The sequence below is a fragment of the Trichinella spiralis genome (assembly GCF_000181795.1).
Source record: "Trichinella spiralis strain ISS 195 chromosome Unknown Scfld1, whole genome shotgun sequence".
Classification (NCBI taxonomy): domain Eukaryota; kingdom Metazoa; phylum Nematoda; class Enoplea; order Trichinellida; family Trichinellidae; genus Trichinella; species Trichinella spiralis.
The window spans coordinates 2454276-2475549 of NW_003526940.1; the positions used below are offsets into that span (position 1 = coordinate 2454276).

The window sequence follows — 21274 nt, forward strand, 5'->3', positions numbered from 1 at the left end:
GAAAGCTGGCAATAAGCGATTGCGATTAATTTTCTCAGAAGTATTTTCTTGGAGGTCAATTTTTCTTCCTACTTTAGTAGCTTTTAGCTCAACAGGAAATTGATTTTCACGATGCTAAAAATTTGGTATCAAAAAGAACCGCTTCAAGATAAATTTCCATGACTCAGCGACCAAGAGAGAGAAAGCTTAATTTACTTCATTAAACAAGTGCATGTCTCACAGTAGAAGCATGAATTATTTTTTTTTGTTAAAACAGCATCTTAAATGACTCTTCAACTTGCAAGGTATTTCGCTGAAAATTATCCCCCTCTTCCTCCTACACAGAAGAAGGGAGGATTAATTTTGATTTGTTTTCAAAGTAAGTTTATTTTTTATAAATAAACTGGAAAAATCTGCATGTATAAAAGAATTTATTCATTTATTCATTTTATCGCTTTATGATAATTTTAAATAATAATTACTAATTCAAACAGATTTTGACTAGACAATGCATATATATATTTAACAATATATAGGAAAACAATAATTGAACATTATTATCATATTTTGAGCATCAATTATGAAATAACTTTTTTATTTTGAATTTTGTTTATGAAAATTGTAAATCTGTTCAACAAGTCGTGAAATATTTTGATTTGCACATTTTATCATTTTTATAAAATGATGTCACCGTTTTTGACAGATCGAGAAGATAATTTGACTCACGGTTTAAGCTTAAAGGCATGCTTATTTCTTTCTAGCTGGTTTATTAAATTGTTAAAAATAATCTGACATATTTTGATCCATTTTAAATTGATTTCTTCCTTTTTCTTGCATTTATCTTTCAAGACTGACTGTAGTGTTTTGTTCAGTTTTGGATGAAAATTGGAAAGGTATAATTAACAAAATTTTTCAACTTTTATGTTTATTTTTACTTTAAAAATTTTACTATTGTTTCTACGTAAATTTAAATGAACTACAGTAACAACAATGTGCAATATGTGAAATGCATTTTGTATTTTTACTTTTATACCCAATCTTACATAAAATCAGTATATTGCAACTTTTTAAGTAATAATTTTTCATTTCTGGAACAAATATTATAAAAAAAACAAAAAAGACAGCAACAAATAATATGCAGCAGACAGCAACAATATTAAATCAAGTACAATTCAGTGCAAGCTAAAAGCTGATTCTTTTGATATTAAATAAAAGTATAACTGCAAATAAATATACTTTATGTTATATTCCCACCACTGAAATTTTGGAAGAAACTCTACATTAGCTTTATAATAAAGGAAAATATTGCAACAATTTTTCTTTAATGTTTTAATGTTATTTTTATTTATTCAAACTTTGAAAATAGTCACTGGAACTGCAACTGAGGATGATTAAAATAATTTTCATTTCCATTATTATTTATGCAAGTTTTTTTTTAATTTTAATTAAACAAATTCATTCCAGTAATTATAATTCAAACAGTTGCATCCGTTTCAACAAAAATGCTTTTCATTGAAAAAAAGATGCAGAGCTTTTTGATTTTTCCAAATTCGATCTATAAAACATATTCACCAGAATCATAAAAGTGAAATGTATAAAAATCATATTTTCGATTAGAGCGAAAATTAATTTTGCAAAATAAATCGTGAACATTCTCATTTTTATATTTTATTTGAAATATATATTAAAACGATATCAATAGAATGTTTCATAATTTTTATTATCAAATTGTTGAAATTATTAATTAAAATGAAATTTTATTAAACAACACAAAATTTACTTTGTAAAATACTGATTGTCATTGTTTTGACAGAAACTGAAAGGCATTAGAATGAAAGTTTCTATTATATTAATTTTAATTTTACTTTGCAGTAAAAGTTTGCATTTTCTAATATGTTTTACAATTTATTATTACTTGAATTTCTGAGATGGGCTATATTTTTTAAAATTGCAAGTTTAGTAATGCAATTTCAAATGCGACAAAGTAAAACAATAAATAATAATTTATTGCATGAAGATGAAATTATTGATTAAAAATTCCGTTTGTTATTGGTATTAGTGTTATCATTATTAATATTGTTCAATGTCATCTTGTAAAGCAAGTTTTATTTTGAAAAATAAAGTTTAATTATTAGTGAGAGAAATTGAACACCTGAGAGAAAAAATTATTAATAATTGAAGAAGAAGAATTGAAACAAAATATTCATTGTGTTTATCAATTGCTGGCTATCTTGACATCGGATGAAAATTCACTTGCTCATTAGTGCAGTTTGCTTACAAGCAGCTGTATATAACTCTGCCTATTAAATGATTGGTCACATGCATATCAGAAGACAAGGCGTCCATGTTCATTGACTTTTACTTTCCAATCATTGCATCCACTCTTATGGAAACGTATTGCTAACACCATTCGTAAGTGAATTCTTATCCCATATTTATTATTATGATACGAAATTAAATGAATTTCATAATTTTTTCAATAAGCTTATTATTTTTTACGCACTACTTTTAAATTTCTACTCTATACTTGTAAAAAATGTAGAAAATAAAATCTACATTTAAATAGCATGATTTTAGTTTTCATTAAAAGCATTTCTTCTTTCACAACTGTGCAACAATTTCTTTCTCATAAAATATTGCAATCATATTTTTTGATTATTAAATTCATTATATACTTATTGATGCTACACACATTCTACACGTCTTGATACTTGATATCCATTATATACATATTTTTATTTATTTATTTATTTACATTTATATAATTGATAATGTTCAATAAAGATATATAAAAATAAAGAAAATGATACATTTAATTGCTGCGATTTTATTTAATAAATTTTCAATTGAATCTTAACAACTTTCACACAAAACTATTTATTTCATTTCAATTTCAGCTGTTAATTATCACATTAGAGTGAAAATAAAAAATATACATGTACTAAAACTACTATACATATTATGTAATGAATGTACTATGTAATCACCAATGAGCTCTGAGAATTATTTCTTGACGTCAAGCTGTTTCTAGATAGAAAGAAAAAAAAATTTTTTCTTCGAATTTCTTTCAAATAATAATTATAATTATGTAATGAGACATGCATTGAATTTTGCATGCTGGCATAAAATAATTTTCAAAAAAAGAAAGGTAATCATGACAGCATGCTTAGTGTATTTGTATACATGCATAATTTGTGTCAATAAAAAAAACACTTTATCGCATTTTGTTAACGATAATTCAATTATAACTTTCGGTTTATGCTTGGGTTGGTTTGGAAGGATATTTTAAAAAATTCTTCAAAAAAGCATTTTTGAATGTTTTTTGAATTAAGCCAAAAAGCTTTTCGCCTGGGCATGTATTATTTTATTGATTTTCTGTGATAAATGGTTTAAAAAAAGAAGAAGAAAAGAAAAGAAAAAAGATGGCAGTCAATCTTTGGAGATTCATTTATTCTTGAATAGAAGATGGAAGATTTTTTGAAATTTGGTAATTGGTGAGATGAATCTTAAATTCTCCACTTGAAAAGGAAACCGCTGTTTATCAATCACTTAACTTTCCAATGCAAAAATCACTCCAAAATGCTATCATCAATTCTACTGGTCATTATAATCTTCGTTTGATAATCCTCAACTCTCTATAAGCAGTCAACCACACCCACTCGATTAAACTGAAATAAACTTTAATATAAATAGAAACACAATTGCTATTTTTTACAGTTATTAATTTTTTGCATTCTCCTTGTACAGAATGTTTAAAATTACAACTAAGAATTATTTAATAAATAACTTTTTGTTTATATTTGTATTTTCATTTCACCTCAACAACAATGCTACCGCTATTATTGCTAATAATAATACTATTGATCATTTTTGATAATTTTCAAAAATCGGTTGATGAAATATTTAAATAAATATTTTTGAAAATTCCACTTTACGTCTAAAAGCAAATAATCAGATTATTATTGATAAAGATGAAAAATTTATTATTTTTTTGTATAAATATATTTTTATTATCACTGTTTGTTTTAATGACGAACTCTTTATCTGTATCTTTTTGAAATCAACCTTGTCATCAAGCATTGCAAAGCTTAACAAAAACTGAGCAGTAAAAATTAAATCAACACTCTTCGTCACTGAGAAATTTTTCAGTCGAAAAGCTTATCATTTGTTTAAATTATGTGCAAGCAACTAGTGTATATATGTAGGTTTTATATGAAATCAAAAGCTGTTAAATCAGTAGAGTGGCGTAGAAAATGATTATTAAAAGCTTATATTCTTATGTTTGTTCAAGAAGATATGATTAACTTGTTAAACACGAATTATTTTTATTGTTTACAGAAATTAGTAGAATTATAACTGATGATGGCGGTTCAGAGTTGAAAATTTGTTTATTCACATTTCTTAAAACTGAGATTGCCCTTTTGCTTAAAAGTAAATCAAATAATTCTCAGGGCGTAAATTAAGTGAAAGAGCTTAACAATGCAATGAAAATGCTTCATTACATAAAGTTCAGCTTGACATTTCCTTTATTTAAATCTTTGAGTTTAATAAGCTGCTACTATTACTATTACTACTACTACTACTATTAATACTACTACTACTACTACTACTGCTACTGCTGCTATCGGATTCGATGATTGCTTAACAAATAGTTTTATAATGCTTTCTCAAAGCAAATTGATCCAATCCAATCCAATCTATTGTCAATACATAACTGCGTCTGTTGATAAATATTGCATTCAAAATTGAATTTATCCATCTTTACAAAACTTAAAAATTATCAAATGCATAACATGATAAATAAATGAAGTTCACTGAAGTTCAACTTTTAAAAGTTATCAAATAAAAAAACAGTGATAATAATAATATTATTAATAATAGCAGTAGCATTTCAAGAGAAAAAATGAAAATACTTTTAAAGTTCTTTTGTTGCAATATTAGACAATAAGACAACTGCATACATTTTATACCTTAGATTTACTTTATCAAATGTTTCAAATATGGATATTATTTTTGTTAGCTCTTTTTTTTCTCTCCAGTTTAGATGAAAAAGATTGAAATTTCAAGCTATTTTACCTATAATTATTCCATCATTTCAGATATCTAAGCGCAACAAGCCAGCAGCCATTTGCATCACCAAAGAACTAAAGACATTGAATATTCACAACAAATGGCATTGTTCAATCGATTTTCGTCAATCCTCAATACAAACGAGTAGGTTGCCAGAAATTTAATTTTACTACCTTCGCCGGTCGGTCGATGAGATGACGTTCATTATTCCTCATGTCAATGTGCTAGAAAGGGGACCAATTTATCATATACTCTTTTCCAAATCATTTATAATTCAAATAATGAATGGACTTTCAGATGAAATTTATGCCCTCAAAAGAAGTTTGTAATATCTGCCATTTCTCAGATGTTCCTATTGTCGCTAGATTTTAGCGAATTTGGAGAATAGCAACTGTGACTGGCATTTATTTCACCACAACAAGACGGTTTAAATTTCCAATCTAATGATGAAAGATTTATAAAATTATTTTGCTATTTAGTATTTTCTGTAATTTATAAAAATATTTTTTAACAAACATTAGAACATTATAAATAGCTAAATTGTATTTTTATTTACTTGCACAATTATTTAATAAAAAGTTACTATTAATAAAATATTGTTTGTTGCAAATTTAAATAATTAAGCAATGCCAATTTCTGTTGCATTTTTATTAGTGAATTTTAATTAAAAAATAGTTGATAATGTAAACGTAATTTGAACAGTCAGTTATCACTACTGCTCATTTAATAGTTTGTTCATATTAATTACATCAATTCATATATATCGGTCATAATTAAAACATGGAAATGATGTTAAAATGTAAAAAATAAATAAATTTTGATGCAAAATTTATCAGTAAAAAAGCTTTTTTTTATTCCTTATGGACTTCTTGCGTTATTTATTATAATATTTTATTTTGCAATGTGTTCATAGCTATTCATTACTATAAATAGTTGAAAATAATTATCTATAACTATAATTTCATATATATTTAGTAAGTTATGAAAACAAAATGTCAAATAAAATAAATAAATAAACTCCAATATTAACTTCAATTGTCAAATTAAATGAATGAATAAATAAATAAACTGTTGAATAGACACTAGGGTTGATTATTACAGATTAGCGTAATTTTAATTATATAATCTCTAATTTTAAATTGCTTTCTTTATAGAAGTAATTCATTACATCCTGAAGATATACCATTTGTACTGCCTACGAGAAGAAAGTTTTCTCTCACATCAAAAAGAAACAATGGTAAAATAACTAACTGTTAAAATAAATTAAATATATTATTATTAAAAATATTAATTAATAAGTGCTTCAAGTGAATTTTATCATTGTGGATTGTCTTTGTTTATTCTTTCAGAATACATTTTTCTGGATATTTCAATTTTGTAATAACAATTCAATTTCAATTCAATTTTCATTTGAAAATAGATGTAGAATAATATATTGCGTGCAAACAATTAAATTTCAAATAATCAATTATGAAATTTTCTTGTACTAAATTTGACTTCATATTTAAAATATAACAAGCCTATTTCTTCTATTCAATTTTTCAAAGAAATGTAATATCCATGTAAAAATACTCTGATAAAGCAGTTGAAACTTTCCACAGTCATTTATATATTTTCTATACAACTGCAATATTTTGATTTTTCTTTGATAATCACGAAGCAGTTAATATTTTTAAACTTAAAGTAATTACATGTAATTATCATTGGAATGGAAAATTATTGTTTTGCATTCCAGTAATTTTTTCATTGCTGCCATTTTCTCGATATATTTAAAAACCCAATTCAATTACATCAACATGAAAACAAAATATTCATTATCTTTGCACATTTCATACTTTCAGACTTTAAAAATTAGAAAATTTAATCAAAATCAAATTAAATGTTGAGGAAGTTTCTGTCTTTGAAATTTCCATTTCAAAAGTTTCTTCATTGCTTCATTGTCGTATTAGCATTTTTATCATCATATGTGCTTAGTTGAAATTCAAGTTTTTAACAGAATTTCAAAATTAACTTTGCCTATAGTCCAATTAATTTAAATGAATTTTATTCATTGCCAATTAACTGTACACGCACTGCAGTGCTAATTATTATTAAAGTAGAAATGTTTGATTTCATAGTGGATTATATTACTTTTGCATTTTCTTCACGTAATTGCTTCAAAGTCATGCAATTCTAATAATATGATCAGCAGTGCTAATAAGCATAAAGAAATGATCAAGTAATGCATCAAATCACGTATACTGTAAAAATAATTGGAAACCAACATGGATAATTCAATGATGCATTTCATTTGTAGAACAAAAATCATTGTTGGAAAGTTTAAACTTGGAATTGTATGCCTCTTCTGAGGGGGATGAATATGTGTTTGGTGAGAATCACATTGGTCGACTGTGGTTCGAATTGGAATATGATTCTGATCGCCAACGAATATCCGTCTGTGTTGGGAAAGTTCGTAATTTGCCAAATCACAATTATGGAAAAGAAGTTTGCAACAACTTTTTCATAAGGCAGGTTGGATCTCTTGCATTATTTTTCAAAATCAAGTTCAAACATTCTATTGCATTGGATTAATGTTGTTATTATTAAAATGATGCAATCTTCTTTTATACTTTTTAATTTGTAACTTTTATATTAATAATTAAAATTTACTAAATCAACGCAAAACAGTATATTTATTTAAAATTATTTTAATTTAGAGTATATTTGTCTCCATTTGATCGACAATTTGCTCAAACAAAAACAAAAAGAAAAACCCTCAATCCCAAGTTTGATGAAGTGATAATTTTTGATGTGAGTAATATTTGGAAAAAGTTTAATTTGCAACTAAAGTTTAGTTTTATAAATTGCATTTAATAGCACCACCAGTTGTTGTTATTAATGTTTAAAATTGATTATGCACAAATGAAAAAAGTAATATTCTATAAATGATAATTTTCACTGGAATTTAGTTATCCCCGGATCATTTTGACGAAAGATCTCTAAAATTTGTAATATACCGTGTGGACACTTTGATGCGCGCTTTGCCTTTTGGTCAAGTTATTTTTCCATTGAAAGATTACACAATAAAGCGAAAGAAACGCGTCACCTTCTGGAGAGATTTTGAAAGAAATGTAACAGATGTAAGCAGATAAAATGCTGTGATTTCATCTATTATACATTTAATGTATAAGTTAAATTTTCTTATATCATCTAGATTCCCATTGTTACAAGCGAGATTCACTGTTCATTAGTTTATTATGAAAATTTACAAAGACTGACGCTCACTGTTATGGAAGCTAATGATCTAAACCTGACTGGAAATAATGAATCTTGGGGTATGTGTATAATTTTTACACAGTGAATCATGAAAAAAAAATATTTTCTTTTTTGTATATTCTTAACCTATGTAATTGTATATTTTTTGTATATATATTTCTTAATCAAATTATAACTATAATTATTGCTTATTGTTTTTCAGGTGTTTTTTTGAAAGTTGAATTGTGTTTGGGCGCACGGAAGCTAAAAACAAAAAAATCTCAAGTTGTGAAAAAAACCAGATCTCCAGTGTTTAACCAGTCGTTCAGCTTTAGCATATCTCCAGAAAGAATTGATGAAGCGTCAATACACATTCAACTTTATCAAACAAAACGTGAGTGCAACAAATTGAAATTTCAACACTGCTTTTAGAGGAAATTTTTAATGAGAATAAAGTTTTATCATTTTTCTAATGAAGTAGAAAATGTTTTATTTTTCTTACATACATTATTATTATTATTATTATTGTACGCCTATGTTTACTTCATTTAAGCTTACAAACTTGTTGGACGCTTAATACTCGGTGGCTACATGTTTACAAGAGATAAACCACTGCAACATTGGCAAGAAATGCTCGCAAATATGAAAACGGCGGTAACTGAATGGCATTTTTTATCAGAATAAAAAACTGCTTTCTAATTAAATTAAATGAATATTATAATTTATTTTTAAAAATGCAAAGAAATCAATAAATTTAAACTCACAAAAAACAACTGCCATTTTTTGATACAGTGTTTATATGAGATTTGCTGAAGTAAGATGCAAGATTTTACATGCTTTTTGGAATAATTGATATGCAGGTGCTATTGTGAATACAATTAGAAATTTATCAGAAAAAAATGCATAAGCTACACTTCTGGGACAAAGTTTTACTGAGTTGTAATGGAAATTTTTTACTCATTTTAAAAATCATCATAAGAAGAGACACAATTTACATGATCGAAATGAGACAACGTGGCCGTGTTGTCATTGTCCCAAGGTGATTTGGCAAAGTCGTTCTGTTTGAAAAAATTTTTCACTTCATTTTTGTACTGAAGAGCAAAACGTCGAGGATCTCTGGCAAGTACTAGAACGGGTGTTTTAAACAACTGTGATAATATTACATATTCATATTTTTGTTCACTGTTCAAAGCACCCGTTTTGACAATAAAATCTGAAAACAAATTGTACAATTCCGTTAAATAAAATTAAAATAAATAAATGTTTTATTTTTGAGCTTTAAATAATGTAATAAAGAAAAAAAGAAGTAATATTACTTTTCAAATAAAAATTACCACATGAATATTTAATTCATATAATTTATGATGTAATTAATTAATGACAGTTAATCTTTTTCAAAAAGCACACTGATGTAAACTGGTGTAATGTAATTAATGATAATAATTTATAAAAATCAAAAGTATGACAACAAAATAGCACTTACAAGGGCACACATCTTCTTGGCGACCTGTGAAATATAAAAAGCCACCAGGATCTGGACCGATTTTGAAAGCTTCACCCCTAGAAGTTAGGACAGTACCATTTGGTCCGTTTGGCCTGTAGAATTCTTTAATAGAAAATGTAGCAATATACTGCGATTGTTCAATAATTTTTACTAAAAAGATATTATAATTTGATCATTCTTTTTTGTTCAATTTACCAAAAATGTCTTCTCACTGTCAACAACGCTGCAAATTTCATCGTAAAATCCACTGCTGTCCATTACCTAAAAAATTATATCATTCATTACAAATCATAGCAAAAAAAATTGACCAATTTTAATGAAAGAAGTGTGTATCACACTGATAGAGAGTTTCATTTTGCTCATAAACTGGAAAATTTATCCAGTATTACATAAAATTTGCTTTCTTTATTATGATAATCTTTTGAAAAATTGTCTGTGTTCGTTCATTTATTAATCTTCATTAATCAAAAGAAAATTACTGTTATCGGTTAGCGTGACTTTTTCTAATAAGAAAAAATTAAGAACATTTGACTAAAAAATTCTTCCAACAAAACAGCAGTACCTGCAACACTTTTACGATAATGTGAAAGTCGTCACTGTTAAAAAACTTGCAAACTGTCTATTCAATAAAACAAACCAAGCATAAAATATTAATTAAAAATAAAAAAATTAAAACAAATAGATAAGAATACTTACACGATACCATTTACCAGCTAGTTTATTTGGATCGATGCTTTGAATAGCAAAAAATAGTTCACTGTACATTTTTTGAAGAAACTGTTCTCCATGACCGTCGGCTAGCATCTATTAATGAAAAGAAACAAAAAAAGTTTTTTAATAATCAAAATTTTCAAATTAAAATAAATTTAATAAACTTTAATCGTGCTGGACAAAATGTCGCCCTGAGGAAGTTCTTCAAAGCCAGGCTTGCACGAGCGCACGTAAAGTTGTAACACGTCGGTGCCGCTGATTGAATTTCCCGGAACGGGTATGCCAAAAAATGAAGAACTTCGCTTAATTGTACTGGTCAAGTTTTCTTCAATTTCCACTTGACCATTGGTCAGTTGTAAAATGACCGTGAGAAAGAGAACTGAAAATCGATTTTTCAAAATTTGCATCACAACAAACAGAATGAACAAAAGAATTTCTGACCACGAAGAGGAGAGGGGATGCAGAAGAGAATGGGAAAATTATATCGCTGAACAATGGACCAACGGGTAGGTAGGAGGTGAACGACCTGAAGCGACCTCAGCAAACAGGAAACAAAATAGACCAACAACAAAACAGAGTTCGGTGTTCTCTACCAGCCTTGGCTGTAAACAAATAAATAAAAATTCAAACAAATTATTCATAATTTTTTTTAAATTAACAATTCACTTTAAACAATAATCGTTCAACAATTGAAACAGAATAAAATTTTGTCATTAAAATATTAATGGAAATAAATAGTTCAAATGTAATAATTTCGTATAAATTATTTATTCATTAATCGAAAATTTCCTACTTTCTTCGTGCTCTGGGCAACTTTATGAAGGAATAATTTCACAAACAAAACAACGCGTCGGTGGTTCAGTGGTAGAATGCTCGCCTGCCACGCGGGCGACCCGGGTTCGATTCCCGGCCGACGCAGTAATTATTTCTCTCCTTTTTCTAAAACAGCAATTTTGCAATACTTTCTTGAAACAGATTATCTGCAAAAAAAATTATCCAAATATACATGCCTCCGTTTCACATTACATTCATTCGTATGCATAAAATTTGAGTTGTGAATAAAAAAAAATTTTTTTAATGTCTGAAAGTGATAATAAAAAAATGAAATTTCATCCAAAATCTATCACATTTATAATGATTCAATTTAAAAAAAGCATTTGCAAAAAGTGCAAAAACAAATGGCTAGTTTAAATATGCTTTTTTACAAAAAAGACAGTCGACAAACTTCAAAACTTACATGTATTTTTTTCATTCAACATGTTCAATTTCTTTAAAATTGATCTTAAAAAATAAATTGAAAACCATCGACCCAAATTAAAAAAAAACAGACGATATTAGAGACAACGAACATTTTATTTAAATTTTAATATATATCAGCTCGATCCATCCCCTAATCGTAATTGTTCCACACGATCCGGATAAAGGAAGGCAAATCGGTGCTTCCAAATTTCCCATTTCACATCGCCAAGAGCTTTCGACTTTTCCACCACATACTGTAAAATCTGCAAAAGAAAAAATATTAACCAAATATACGCTTCTCGATGCTGGACTTAGTTGGGGCGTGGAAAATTTAAAAATGAACGAAAAAGTTAACCACAGCATTCGGCTCCTCTTTCCAGACTGCATTTCGAAAAGTGGTCAGATTTTCGAGCTTCAATTGATTCGTTTCGTCCAAAAAATCCAACAAAATCATTTTCACCCACGATTCATTCATCGCAACTGCAAACAATTCACACAAAAATGCCGCATTCAATTTCTAAAAATAAAAATTTGTCGTATTCGCAATTTATCGAACAAAAATGTGAACAATTAATTAATTTTTTCATTACAACCTGTCGATACAAGTACAACAAATAGAAGAAGGCATCTTTCAGAGATTTGCTGAACTTTGAAAGTAAATTCAAAGCACGCTTTGAAACGTCTTCGAACGGCATATCAGCTTGGAATAAATTCCAAAGCAAACAAACCAAACCAACTGGTGGCATTTCGTCCAAATTTAACCTAAAGAGAAAAAAAATGTTTTTTTTTTTCAAAAAATTCAATTCAAAATGCGCACTCACTCGGCCAGCAATGCTTCACAATGATCGGCAGTAATCCCGTTTGTTAACAGATGTTTGCAGCAAATTCCCAAAGCTCTCTGGGTAGAAGTTTCGGCAAAAATTGCCAAGTTTTCAAAATCTGAAATATTACAGCAAAAAAAAAAGAATTTTGTTTTCATCTTCGAAAAGTAAAACAACCAAATTATCAAAAAAACCATCTCGATTACTTTCACAAGCTTCTTCTACAAGCGATTTGCGCCAACTGCATCCAGCCATCATAGCATATCGAAGAGGCAAATTTCCTTCGGCTGCCTCATCATCAGGTTCGTACATTTTTGCTATTTTCCAATCCAATCTATTCACAAATTGAAAAAATAATATCAAACCCACACGCAGTGATAATTTTTAAAAAACTAATCTTCTTCTACCCAGCTAATCTCAATATATTCGTTTTCACAATCACTCTCGTCTCTTTCCAATCACAATCGTCAGAATTCATCAGGGCCAAAGAACTGCAAATGTGCAAAAAATACACAATAAGTTGCAAACATCAAGCAACCATATCAATGATGACTTCTTACTCATTGTAAGCTTTGTACGCAGCATTATAATCGCCTCGAATTTCAAAGAATACGCCAAGATTATTTAATGTTATGGGATTCGAATAGAACAAATCTACAAACAACGCGTAAAAAATGTAAAATTGAAACAAAACTGATCAAATCAACAACAATAACCAACAGAAATGGATAATTTATTTACATATAACTGTTGGAAATATTTCGGATACAAATAGCAAATCTTTCACGTTAAAATGATCGCAATGGCCATGTTTCTTTGTAAATTCGACTAAATTTTCACAAAAGCGGCGACCATAATCAAAAACTACAGATCGCTAAAAAAAGTTTCATACAATATCATATAATAATTAGTTCATTTGATAATTTTAATTAACATATCATTTTCATATAAGCAATCATCACCTGGCAAGATATACGACAGCTTTCTTTCAAAATGTCCAACGTGCTTTCAGACTGCTTCACTTTTTCTGAAAGCAATCCCATCCCATACCAACTGTGTCCATAACAGGCAGTCATATTTTGAGCATTACGAAAACATTCATAAGCAAGGTCGTAGTCGTGATTTTCCAAATAGAGCATTCCAAGATTTGTCCAACTTTGCACACTTTCCCTATTAATCATTATAGCTCTAATGAAACAGTGCTGCGCCAGTTTCGGTTTGCGTAATCTAGCGGCAGCGAAGCCTTCAAAAAAGCAAATTCAAAAAAAAATTAACAATCGCATTTCCACCAACATATTTATTGCGCAGTTGAGCGTATGAGAAAGGAAAAAAAATGCAAATTCTCACCAAAAATAATCCAATTGGAAATAACGTTCGGCTGTGCTTTGATCGTTCGTTTCAAAGCTTTCAACGCCGGACGACCAACTTTACGAAGCTGGTCGTCCAAATCCTCGTCGGATGCTTTTTTGCACAAATAAACTGCGCACAGTGCCATGGAACGAGCTACTTGGCCGTAAACATTGGACGGATAACGTCCAATGCATGACCAACAGTTCAAATAATGCTGCCAAGCTTTCCTGGCCCAGAGGATCGGATTCGGCTGTCGGTAAATGGCCATGGCAAATTGGGCATCGGCGAGAGTTTTCTCCACAAACATCGCCGACGGTCGAAGTTGAAGAGCTCGTTCGAGTGGTTCAACAGCTGCACACCAACTACGGAAAGCGATCCCAAATTTGCCTGCCTTTTCGTTCACTCTGGCCTTGTAAGCATACGCGTGACCAGTGGAAAACAACGGTGCCCAGTGTTCTTCGCCAATACGACCGTACGTTTCGAGCGCCTCTTCGAAACGTTGAGACTTTTGCAGCGCATCTCCAAGCAGCTGGAGATGGTACATGTCGGGATTGAATTTGCAATATTGCCTCCAAATTTTCGCCGCCGTCGGCCAGTTGCCTTGTCGATAAAACGACTCGGCCAACAAATCCAACGACACCAGATCACCGTTTTCGGTAACGCCGGCCGGAGATGGACAAAGACGTTGGAACGCTTTGATCGCTTTGATCGGATTGTTGCCCTTGAAAAGTTGATACATGCCGACCTCTCGCCACGCCCAAGTCCACTGGTCGAATTGTCGATAGCCGGCGCTCTTTTCCAACAATTCCATATTTTCCTCATTTTTGCCCAACGAACAATACCTTTCACTCAAGGAGCGAATGATCAGCCTGTCGTACGGTCGCAAATGGACCGCCCATTTGAAACATTCCAACGCTTTTCCCGTGGGACCTTCGGTCAACCAAAGCAACTGACCGAGGCTGAAAAACGACGGGGCGTGGTAGGCGTTCAATTTGCAAGCTTGCAACAGTTCTTTCAAAGCAACAGCCGGATCTTGTCCAATCGAACGCAACGTTTCACCCATCAAATAGTGGGCTTGGGCGTCGTCGTCGTCGTTTTGATCCATAGCGGCCGTCGCTTCAGCCAACGCTTCCTGCAGCTTTTCCATCCGCAAATAGCATTCGGCACGAGCGCAGTGAATTTCATAGCCGGTCTCATCTTGGGCCAACAGTTCCAAACCCCTCGCCACGTCACCCTCTTGGGCCAGCAGCAATGCCAAACAGATCCTGGCACGTTGTACCGTTCGTTCGCTGAACGGCAAATGAATCTGAGCCAGAAGTTCTAAGCAATATTCTTTCGCCTGTTCATAATTCCACTGCAGTTCACGGTAAATTTCTGCCAAACGCAAACGTAAAATATAATAACGCGGACGTGAATCCATGCCCAAATTCAATTTCACCACTAAAATCAATTCAAAAAACGAAATTAAATTTTAAAATAATATGCACCCCCCCCCTATATATATATATTGTGCAAATTATTTCCCATTCTTGTACTTTCTTCAGCCACTAGCTGTGCATTCAAATAATCGTGCTTGTGTACGTATGCAACAATCAAAAAAAAACCAATTTCAAACCGATACGGGATATACTCTAGAAAAACAAATTACACTTGCCATAAGATGATAAAAATTTTACAATTGACAGATGCTCACTGTTTCTAACTAAATAGAGTGGAGGCAAATTTGAACGAATACTTTCTTCACCATAATCGACAGTATTGCTATCACGGCAGTCTCCATGCATGCCTTTCAAACCGACGCCTCGAAAAATAGTATTCAAAATTTCTGCAGCTCTATCATAATTGAACGTGTCAATCTCTCGCAAGCCATCTACCAGTGTCATAAAAGCCCATCCTATATCGCCGCTGTGCGCCTGCATATGGTCAAAGTTATTGAACAGATATTCTTCACACTCGTCCATTACAGACATGTCAATGTCAATTTCTGAAACAACATTTATGTTCTTTTTTTTCAATGAAGAAATGCAACAATGCTTACCGTCACTGTTAATATCGATATATATATGGCCTATTAATTTGAAAACTTGAATTAAAAATGCCAAATCTTTGTTTTCAGTCATTTTTGTTAGTGCCAACCCTTCTATCAAAGCTTTCTTTGAAAAAAAATGCTATAAAAAATATTTATGCTCAAAAAGCAAACAGAAAGAAAAACAAATATAAACACACACTGCACCTAGGATATTTCAAATCAAGTATTTCACATTATGGTTTAATTTCAATCTCAAAAATGAAAAATACTGACGAAAAACAAAAAAATTTTTTCACTTACCTTTTGACAAAATTCTGCATATTTCAATTGAGCATCAGTTGACACCAAATGTTTTTTCAACATAATCTCATAACTGTCGAACACCTAAAATTGAATATTTTTATGATAATTTTTCCATTGAAGGGGGAAAAAATCTTGCCAAACGGATGCCATCTTCGGAAAGGCAACCTTTGAAAGAGGAGAGTAAATTGAAAATATCGCTCGCCCAATCATTAATCACCTCCAATTCGTCATTCACATCACCCAAATATGCAAACAATTCTGACAATGCCTGATAAAATGTAAAACTGCTATGTGGATATCAAAATTATTTTCAGAAAAATACCTCTTCTCTTTTTCCCAAATCGACTAATGACTTGAATAATTTTAAAGTCAGTTTTTTTCTGTTTTCCCTGAAGTGAATGATACAATTAATTCAACAAAATTTTAATTATTTCATTTAATTCAAAAATAAACAACAACGGCAAGTATAAATTATATATATATATTCATTTTTGATTGAAATAGGAAAAATAATTATAGTGCAATTTTGGACTCACTTCTCCACCTGAATCAACTTGCGCAATACTTCCACGTGAAGAATGTCGTTAAAATTGAACGTCTCGTAATACATTTCCAAACCCTAATTAATCATTTATGAAGAACAAATTATAAAATTCACAAAACTGGACAAAATGTAGTCTCTCAAATTCACTTTCCACGCGTTGACATTGTCCGGCTCAATTTCCAAGGCAGCTTTCAAAAATTTCTTTGCTTCAGTGTAATTGTTCAAAAAAATATAACATAAACCAGAAAACAAAAAACCAAAGTAACACTTCGTATTGCAATTCAAAATCGTCTAAAAATTCAACATATTTATTTCAAATATTATTCCAATGTTTATCAGCAAACAATTTATAAAGCCATTTTCATTTTTCATCATTGAATTTGTAAATAATTACAACTTCAGTTCAATCTTTTTCTTATCTTATTAAAACAATGCCGCATTAAATGTTTTTCAAACTACGAAACAACAAAACTTTGAAATCAATACTATCTACATTAACTGCTGCTGCTGCTGTTGAAAATTACAAATTTATACAACAATGATCGATAAAATTGTTAACATTTTCTCTTGCTATCAAAATTAATTTTCCAAAGAAACAAATCCTGATTTTCAACTGCACTTCGAAAATATGCTAATTTCATTCTATTTTGCATAACTTTCATACCTTATGATTAAATTTATAATTTCGTTTATACTGAATAAAAAATAACAAATTTAACACTGCTTCATTTCTTCATTTAAGTAAAATATTAAATAATGCATACTTTACAAATTTCAAGACATTTATTATACTCCTTTTCTTGATACTTTGCTTTTGCATCTTTTAACAGTGCTTTCTCCTCTTTTGGATCCATGACACGTGATGGTTGATCAATGACAACATTTTGCTGATTCTTGGCAGACGATTCTGCCGCATCTTCACAAATAGAAACACCTTTGCTCCTTCCTTTAGTCGTATTCTTATTGCAGGTATTTTTATTCTGCTTTTTCGTCTTTTTATCTTTGTTCTTCGGCACTTTCATCCTGATGAAGTATAAAGTTTCCTCATGTATTTTCTACCAAAACACTGCTTAAAATAGAACTGAAAATAAAACAAATTCTAATATAAATTTAACAACAAGTGTCCATTTGAAAAACTCAAATTTTACAACACGACAAAATACAGTATTATATAATACACAAAATATTTCAGTTCTGAATAAAAAAATTATGATAAACAAAAAACATTCGCTGAACGTACCGCTTTCAAAAAATAAAATATACCTAACCTAAGTCTAAATATATCATGCATAACTATAAAATGATAGTAATGAATTTTGTCTGTGAACTCATTCAAAAAATAATGAAATGTATGAGATTCAAGTCTTTCATTAGTAGTATCATAAAATATAAACAACGCATTAAATTAATAATAACTTACAGTAACAGAATGTCTCGAGTATATGAAGATAAACGTTTTTCAGTATATTTAAAAACCAAAAACTATCTTCAACAACGAAGAACTAGTTGTTATAAATTTGTACGATAGTAGTAACAGTAAACATGTACCTGATTATCAAATTTTTAATGGTAATTAGAACATGTTTGTAAATTCTCAGGTATATCATGATTTGTCAAACTGTTTCGTTATTATCTTATGTAAATAATATGAAAGAAATCTTTCACTAACTGTAAAGATTGGTACACGTGAAAATTTTATTTTATAAATAACAATCAATGGAGCAAGACAGCACTGTTTGGTGGTGCTTACCTTTTAAGCGTGTTTCATCAATGCACGTAAATCACGACTTCGTGTAGGCGAAGAAGCCCTGTAAGTTATGTAGGTTCTAATACACTGGCAATTACAGACAATCAGGTTTGTGAACGCAATTCAATATTCGTTAAAATTGCGCGACTTACTCATCCGTTCCTTTCTATTGTAAACAGATTAGAGTTAATATTAGACTTGGGGTAGATTCGATGTTGACATGAAGACATGCTGCTTCAAAATATGATTGGTTTTAAATTTCATCGTTGCTGGGAACCTAAATTTTACTGGTTGTCATTGTTATGCGTGCTATTTGTCAAATTTTGATTTCTTTTTAATGGTCACTTTTATATTCTAAGCTTTACTATTTATCTTCTATATATTAGTAGTAGCTAAATTATAAATTTAAAAGCTGACTAGCATTTCAAAATTATAAGTTTATTAACAAATTTTCTTGCGGTTTCATAGTTTAAATTAAAGTATAAATTGAATTTAGAAGTTACGGATGCTATTAGTAAGACGTGGATTCACCATTTCACTGAATTTTATTAAATAATTAATTGTAATTAATTTCACCAAATAAATATCATAAAATTGTAATTTTTTAATATATACATACACAGAAAATAAATAGTAAAGCTTTGAATATCAGAAAACTGACCATTAAAAAGAAATCAAAATTTGACAAATAGCACGCATTACAATGACAACCAGTAAAAAATTTAGGTTTGCGACAACGAATAAAAAAACTCATCGCAACAACAACTAATGAAATTTAGCCCGGTTGAAAACCAATGAAATTTAAAGCCAATCAAGTGTCGAGCGGCGTGCCTGTGAAGCCAAAACCGGGAGTAGACCATTAGCCTTGTGCAAATACTTGCAGCTATCAAGTAAAACGATGAAGAAGTAAACACTCCATTTTCAGCACTGCATAGCAACCACATAACAAAATACCGAGCAACGATAGGAGTTCGGCTGCCATTGCAGTCCTAACAAACAGTAAAGATTAACAATAATAATTCTGGCGCTTTCCTCTAATATGCATACACTTTTTATTCGTGTTTATTTATTTACTTATTTATTTATGTGCATATTTGATCTTGGCATCATGCAATCATCAAATAAGTAGTAAAAAAAAGTGTCACGTAACAGTGATTTTATCGGTAATATGCCTCCCGTAGAATCTTCCGGCTGGTGAACTTTTGACTTAAATTGTGGTAGCTAAAATAAATCACTAACTGTATTTAACAAACGTGAAAAGATGGCTCGATGCCGATATTCGGCATTTCTTACACCTCGGCGTAAGCTACGCAAATAATGTGATCGTTATTTAAACTCAGTAGCAAATTCAATCTCGTTGAACTGCCCTCAATCCATTATCGTCCGCACAGTCTGTCCCTCAAAGACAGAGACAAACAGACCAAAACTTTACCGCATAGAGCTAAAATATACGCTAATACATCGGACAGAACTGGTTAGAGTTTTCCAATGAAAGATCACCTGTACACACAATGAACATGAAGTACTTTGTCAATGAAACCTATGCAGCAGAGGATATCAAGGGCGAATCCATCTGTTGCCTGACATCTCCATGTTGCTTGTCTGATGGATGACCTGCTTTCTTCTGCTCTGCTGTTGAAATTTAAACCAAGTGCTACGGATGTCGACCTCAACTCTTCGAAAGGAGAGCAATTCATCTACATTTCCCTCTTCTTGTGCCGTGGGTGTTCTAACTTCGCATCAATCCTCTTGGAAGGCGAACTTGGAGATCAGAAAGGCCTGATGCCCACTTGGATCTCTTCCTAAAGCCTGTAAACCCCGACTGCGCATTTCTATCTTATCGTTGAATCTCCTCTAAGTGGCAATATCCCAAGTTTCACGCACGGATAATAGGCACTGGGGCTATCTCATGTACTTCTCTATTGTCGCTTTCGGATTTCTGAAACGATCTTACAGAATGTGCATCACTGCTTCAAAGTTTGCCGCAGTCGTTGGCAAACCTCCAATTTCTGTAGCTGCAGTTCCAATTAGAAGCAGCAGCAAGTAGTTAAATTTCTCAATATCCAAAACATCCGACTGACTGATGCAGTGAACTTATCGTTTCCAATCTTGTTGACTTCCACTGAACTACTGAATCTCCAATTTCGGTAATCTGACTCTGGACAAAGCAGCCACATTACTCGTGATAGGCATGTCGGTCTCCTTTTTCCTGACACTGGCATTACCACGTGACTCCACCTCAAACCGAAAACCCTTAACTACTGCAATTCTTCTCTTTCATTTATCAGCATAAATGTTTCATCATCAGAATCAATTAAATCAATGAGTTCCTCGACCACATCGTAGTGTCTTCACTATGAATCTGACAAGTTTCTGAAATTTAGTTGACGTTCTTCAAAAGAGAATTCCATAGCATCTTTCAGACTGCCCATGTACTTTAATACTCAGCGATTTAACCAGCCTTTTTCCTAAAGTAACTCTTGTTCATGATGATATCATGAAGACTTCTACGGAATTCGTGGAGACAAACTCTCAACTAGCTGACCACTTTTCCACCATTAGTCGATATCGGCTATCACTCGAATACGGCTCGGAAAATCAAATTGTAAGCGATGAAACAACCATGGCTTACACAGGTAAAATGAGCTGCATATGAATTGAGTAAAAAATTCGATCTCATTAAACTGCCCTCAATCTGTTATCGTGAACGCAATCCATCCATCACATTCAGATACTACGTTCA

At 30.8% G+C, this 21274-nt stretch overlaps 5 protein-coding genes and 1 non-coding gene across 6 annotated transcripts; 3 read left to right on the plus strand and 3 right to left on the minus strand.

Moving 5' to 3' along the window:
- Positions 1-4155: 4155 nt before the first annotated feature.
- Tsp_08930 (conserved hypothetical protein) lies at positions 4156-5213 on the plus strand. Its single transcript, XM_003382025.1, has 4 exons — positions 4156-4172; positions 4328-4410; positions 4532-4701; positions 5079-5213. Exons 1-4 carry the CDS (start codon positions 4156-4158, stop codon positions 5211-5213), a joined length of 405 nt encoding a protein of 134 aa, XP_003382073.1.
- A 1937-nt stretch (positions 5214-7150) lies between these two features.
- Positions 7151-9885, plus strand: Tsp_08931 (putative synaptotagmin-15). The gene is made up of 10 exons (XM_003382026.1): positions 7151-7196; positions 7346-7501; positions 7746-7814; positions 7906-7928; positions 7998-8168; positions 8243-8363; positions 8507-8677; positions 8837-8937; positions 9263-9322; positions 9760-9885. Exons 1-10 carry the CDS (start codon positions 7151-7153, stop codon positions 9883-9885), a joined length of 1044 nt encoding a protein of 347 aa, XP_003382074.1.
- Positions 9886-10977: 1092 nt separating this feature from the next.
- Tsp_08933 (conserved hypothetical protein) lies at positions 10978-11540 on the minus strand. The gene is made up of 2 exons (XM_003382027.1): positions 11505-11540; positions 10978-11100 (listed from the first exon to the last, which is right to left on the minus strand). Exons 1-2 carry the CDS (start codon positions 11538-11540, stop codon positions 10978-10980), a joined length of 159 nt encoding a protein of 52 aa, XP_003382075.1.
- On the plus strand, positions 11346-11416 carry Tsp_08932. The gene has a single exon. It is a non-coding gene; the product is annotated as a tRNA-Gly (tRNA).
- Positions 11541-12068: 528 nt separating the features above from the next.
- Tsp_08934 (conserved hypothetical protein) lies at positions 12069-12870 on the minus strand. Its single transcript, XM_003382028.1, has 4 exons — positions 12765-12870; positions 12559-12676; positions 12331-12499; positions 12069-12254 (listed from the first exon to the last, which is right to left on the minus strand). Exons 1-4 carry the CDS (start codon positions 12868-12870, stop codon positions 12069-12071), a joined length of 579 nt encoding a protein of 192 aa, XP_003382076.1.
- A 91-nt stretch (positions 12871-12961) lies between these two features.
- Positions 12962-17806, minus strand: Tsp_08935 (putative tetratricopeptide repeat-containing domain protein). The gene is made up of 15 exons (XM_003382029.1): positions 17549-17806; positions 17449-17478; positions 16932-17075; positions 16777-16859; positions 16563-16629; positions 16458-16508; positions 16238-16321; positions 15947-16061; positions 15644-15892; positions 15444-15539; positions 13906-15348; positions 13521-13801; positions 13300-13432; positions 13119-13212; positions 12962-13049 (listed from the first exon to the last, which is right to left on the minus strand). The coding sequence occupies exons 1-15, from the start codon at positions 17804-17806 to the stop codon at positions 12962-12964; spliced, it is 3216 nt and encodes a 1071-aa protein (XP_003382077.1).
- Positions 17807-21274: the final 3468 nt, after the last annotated feature.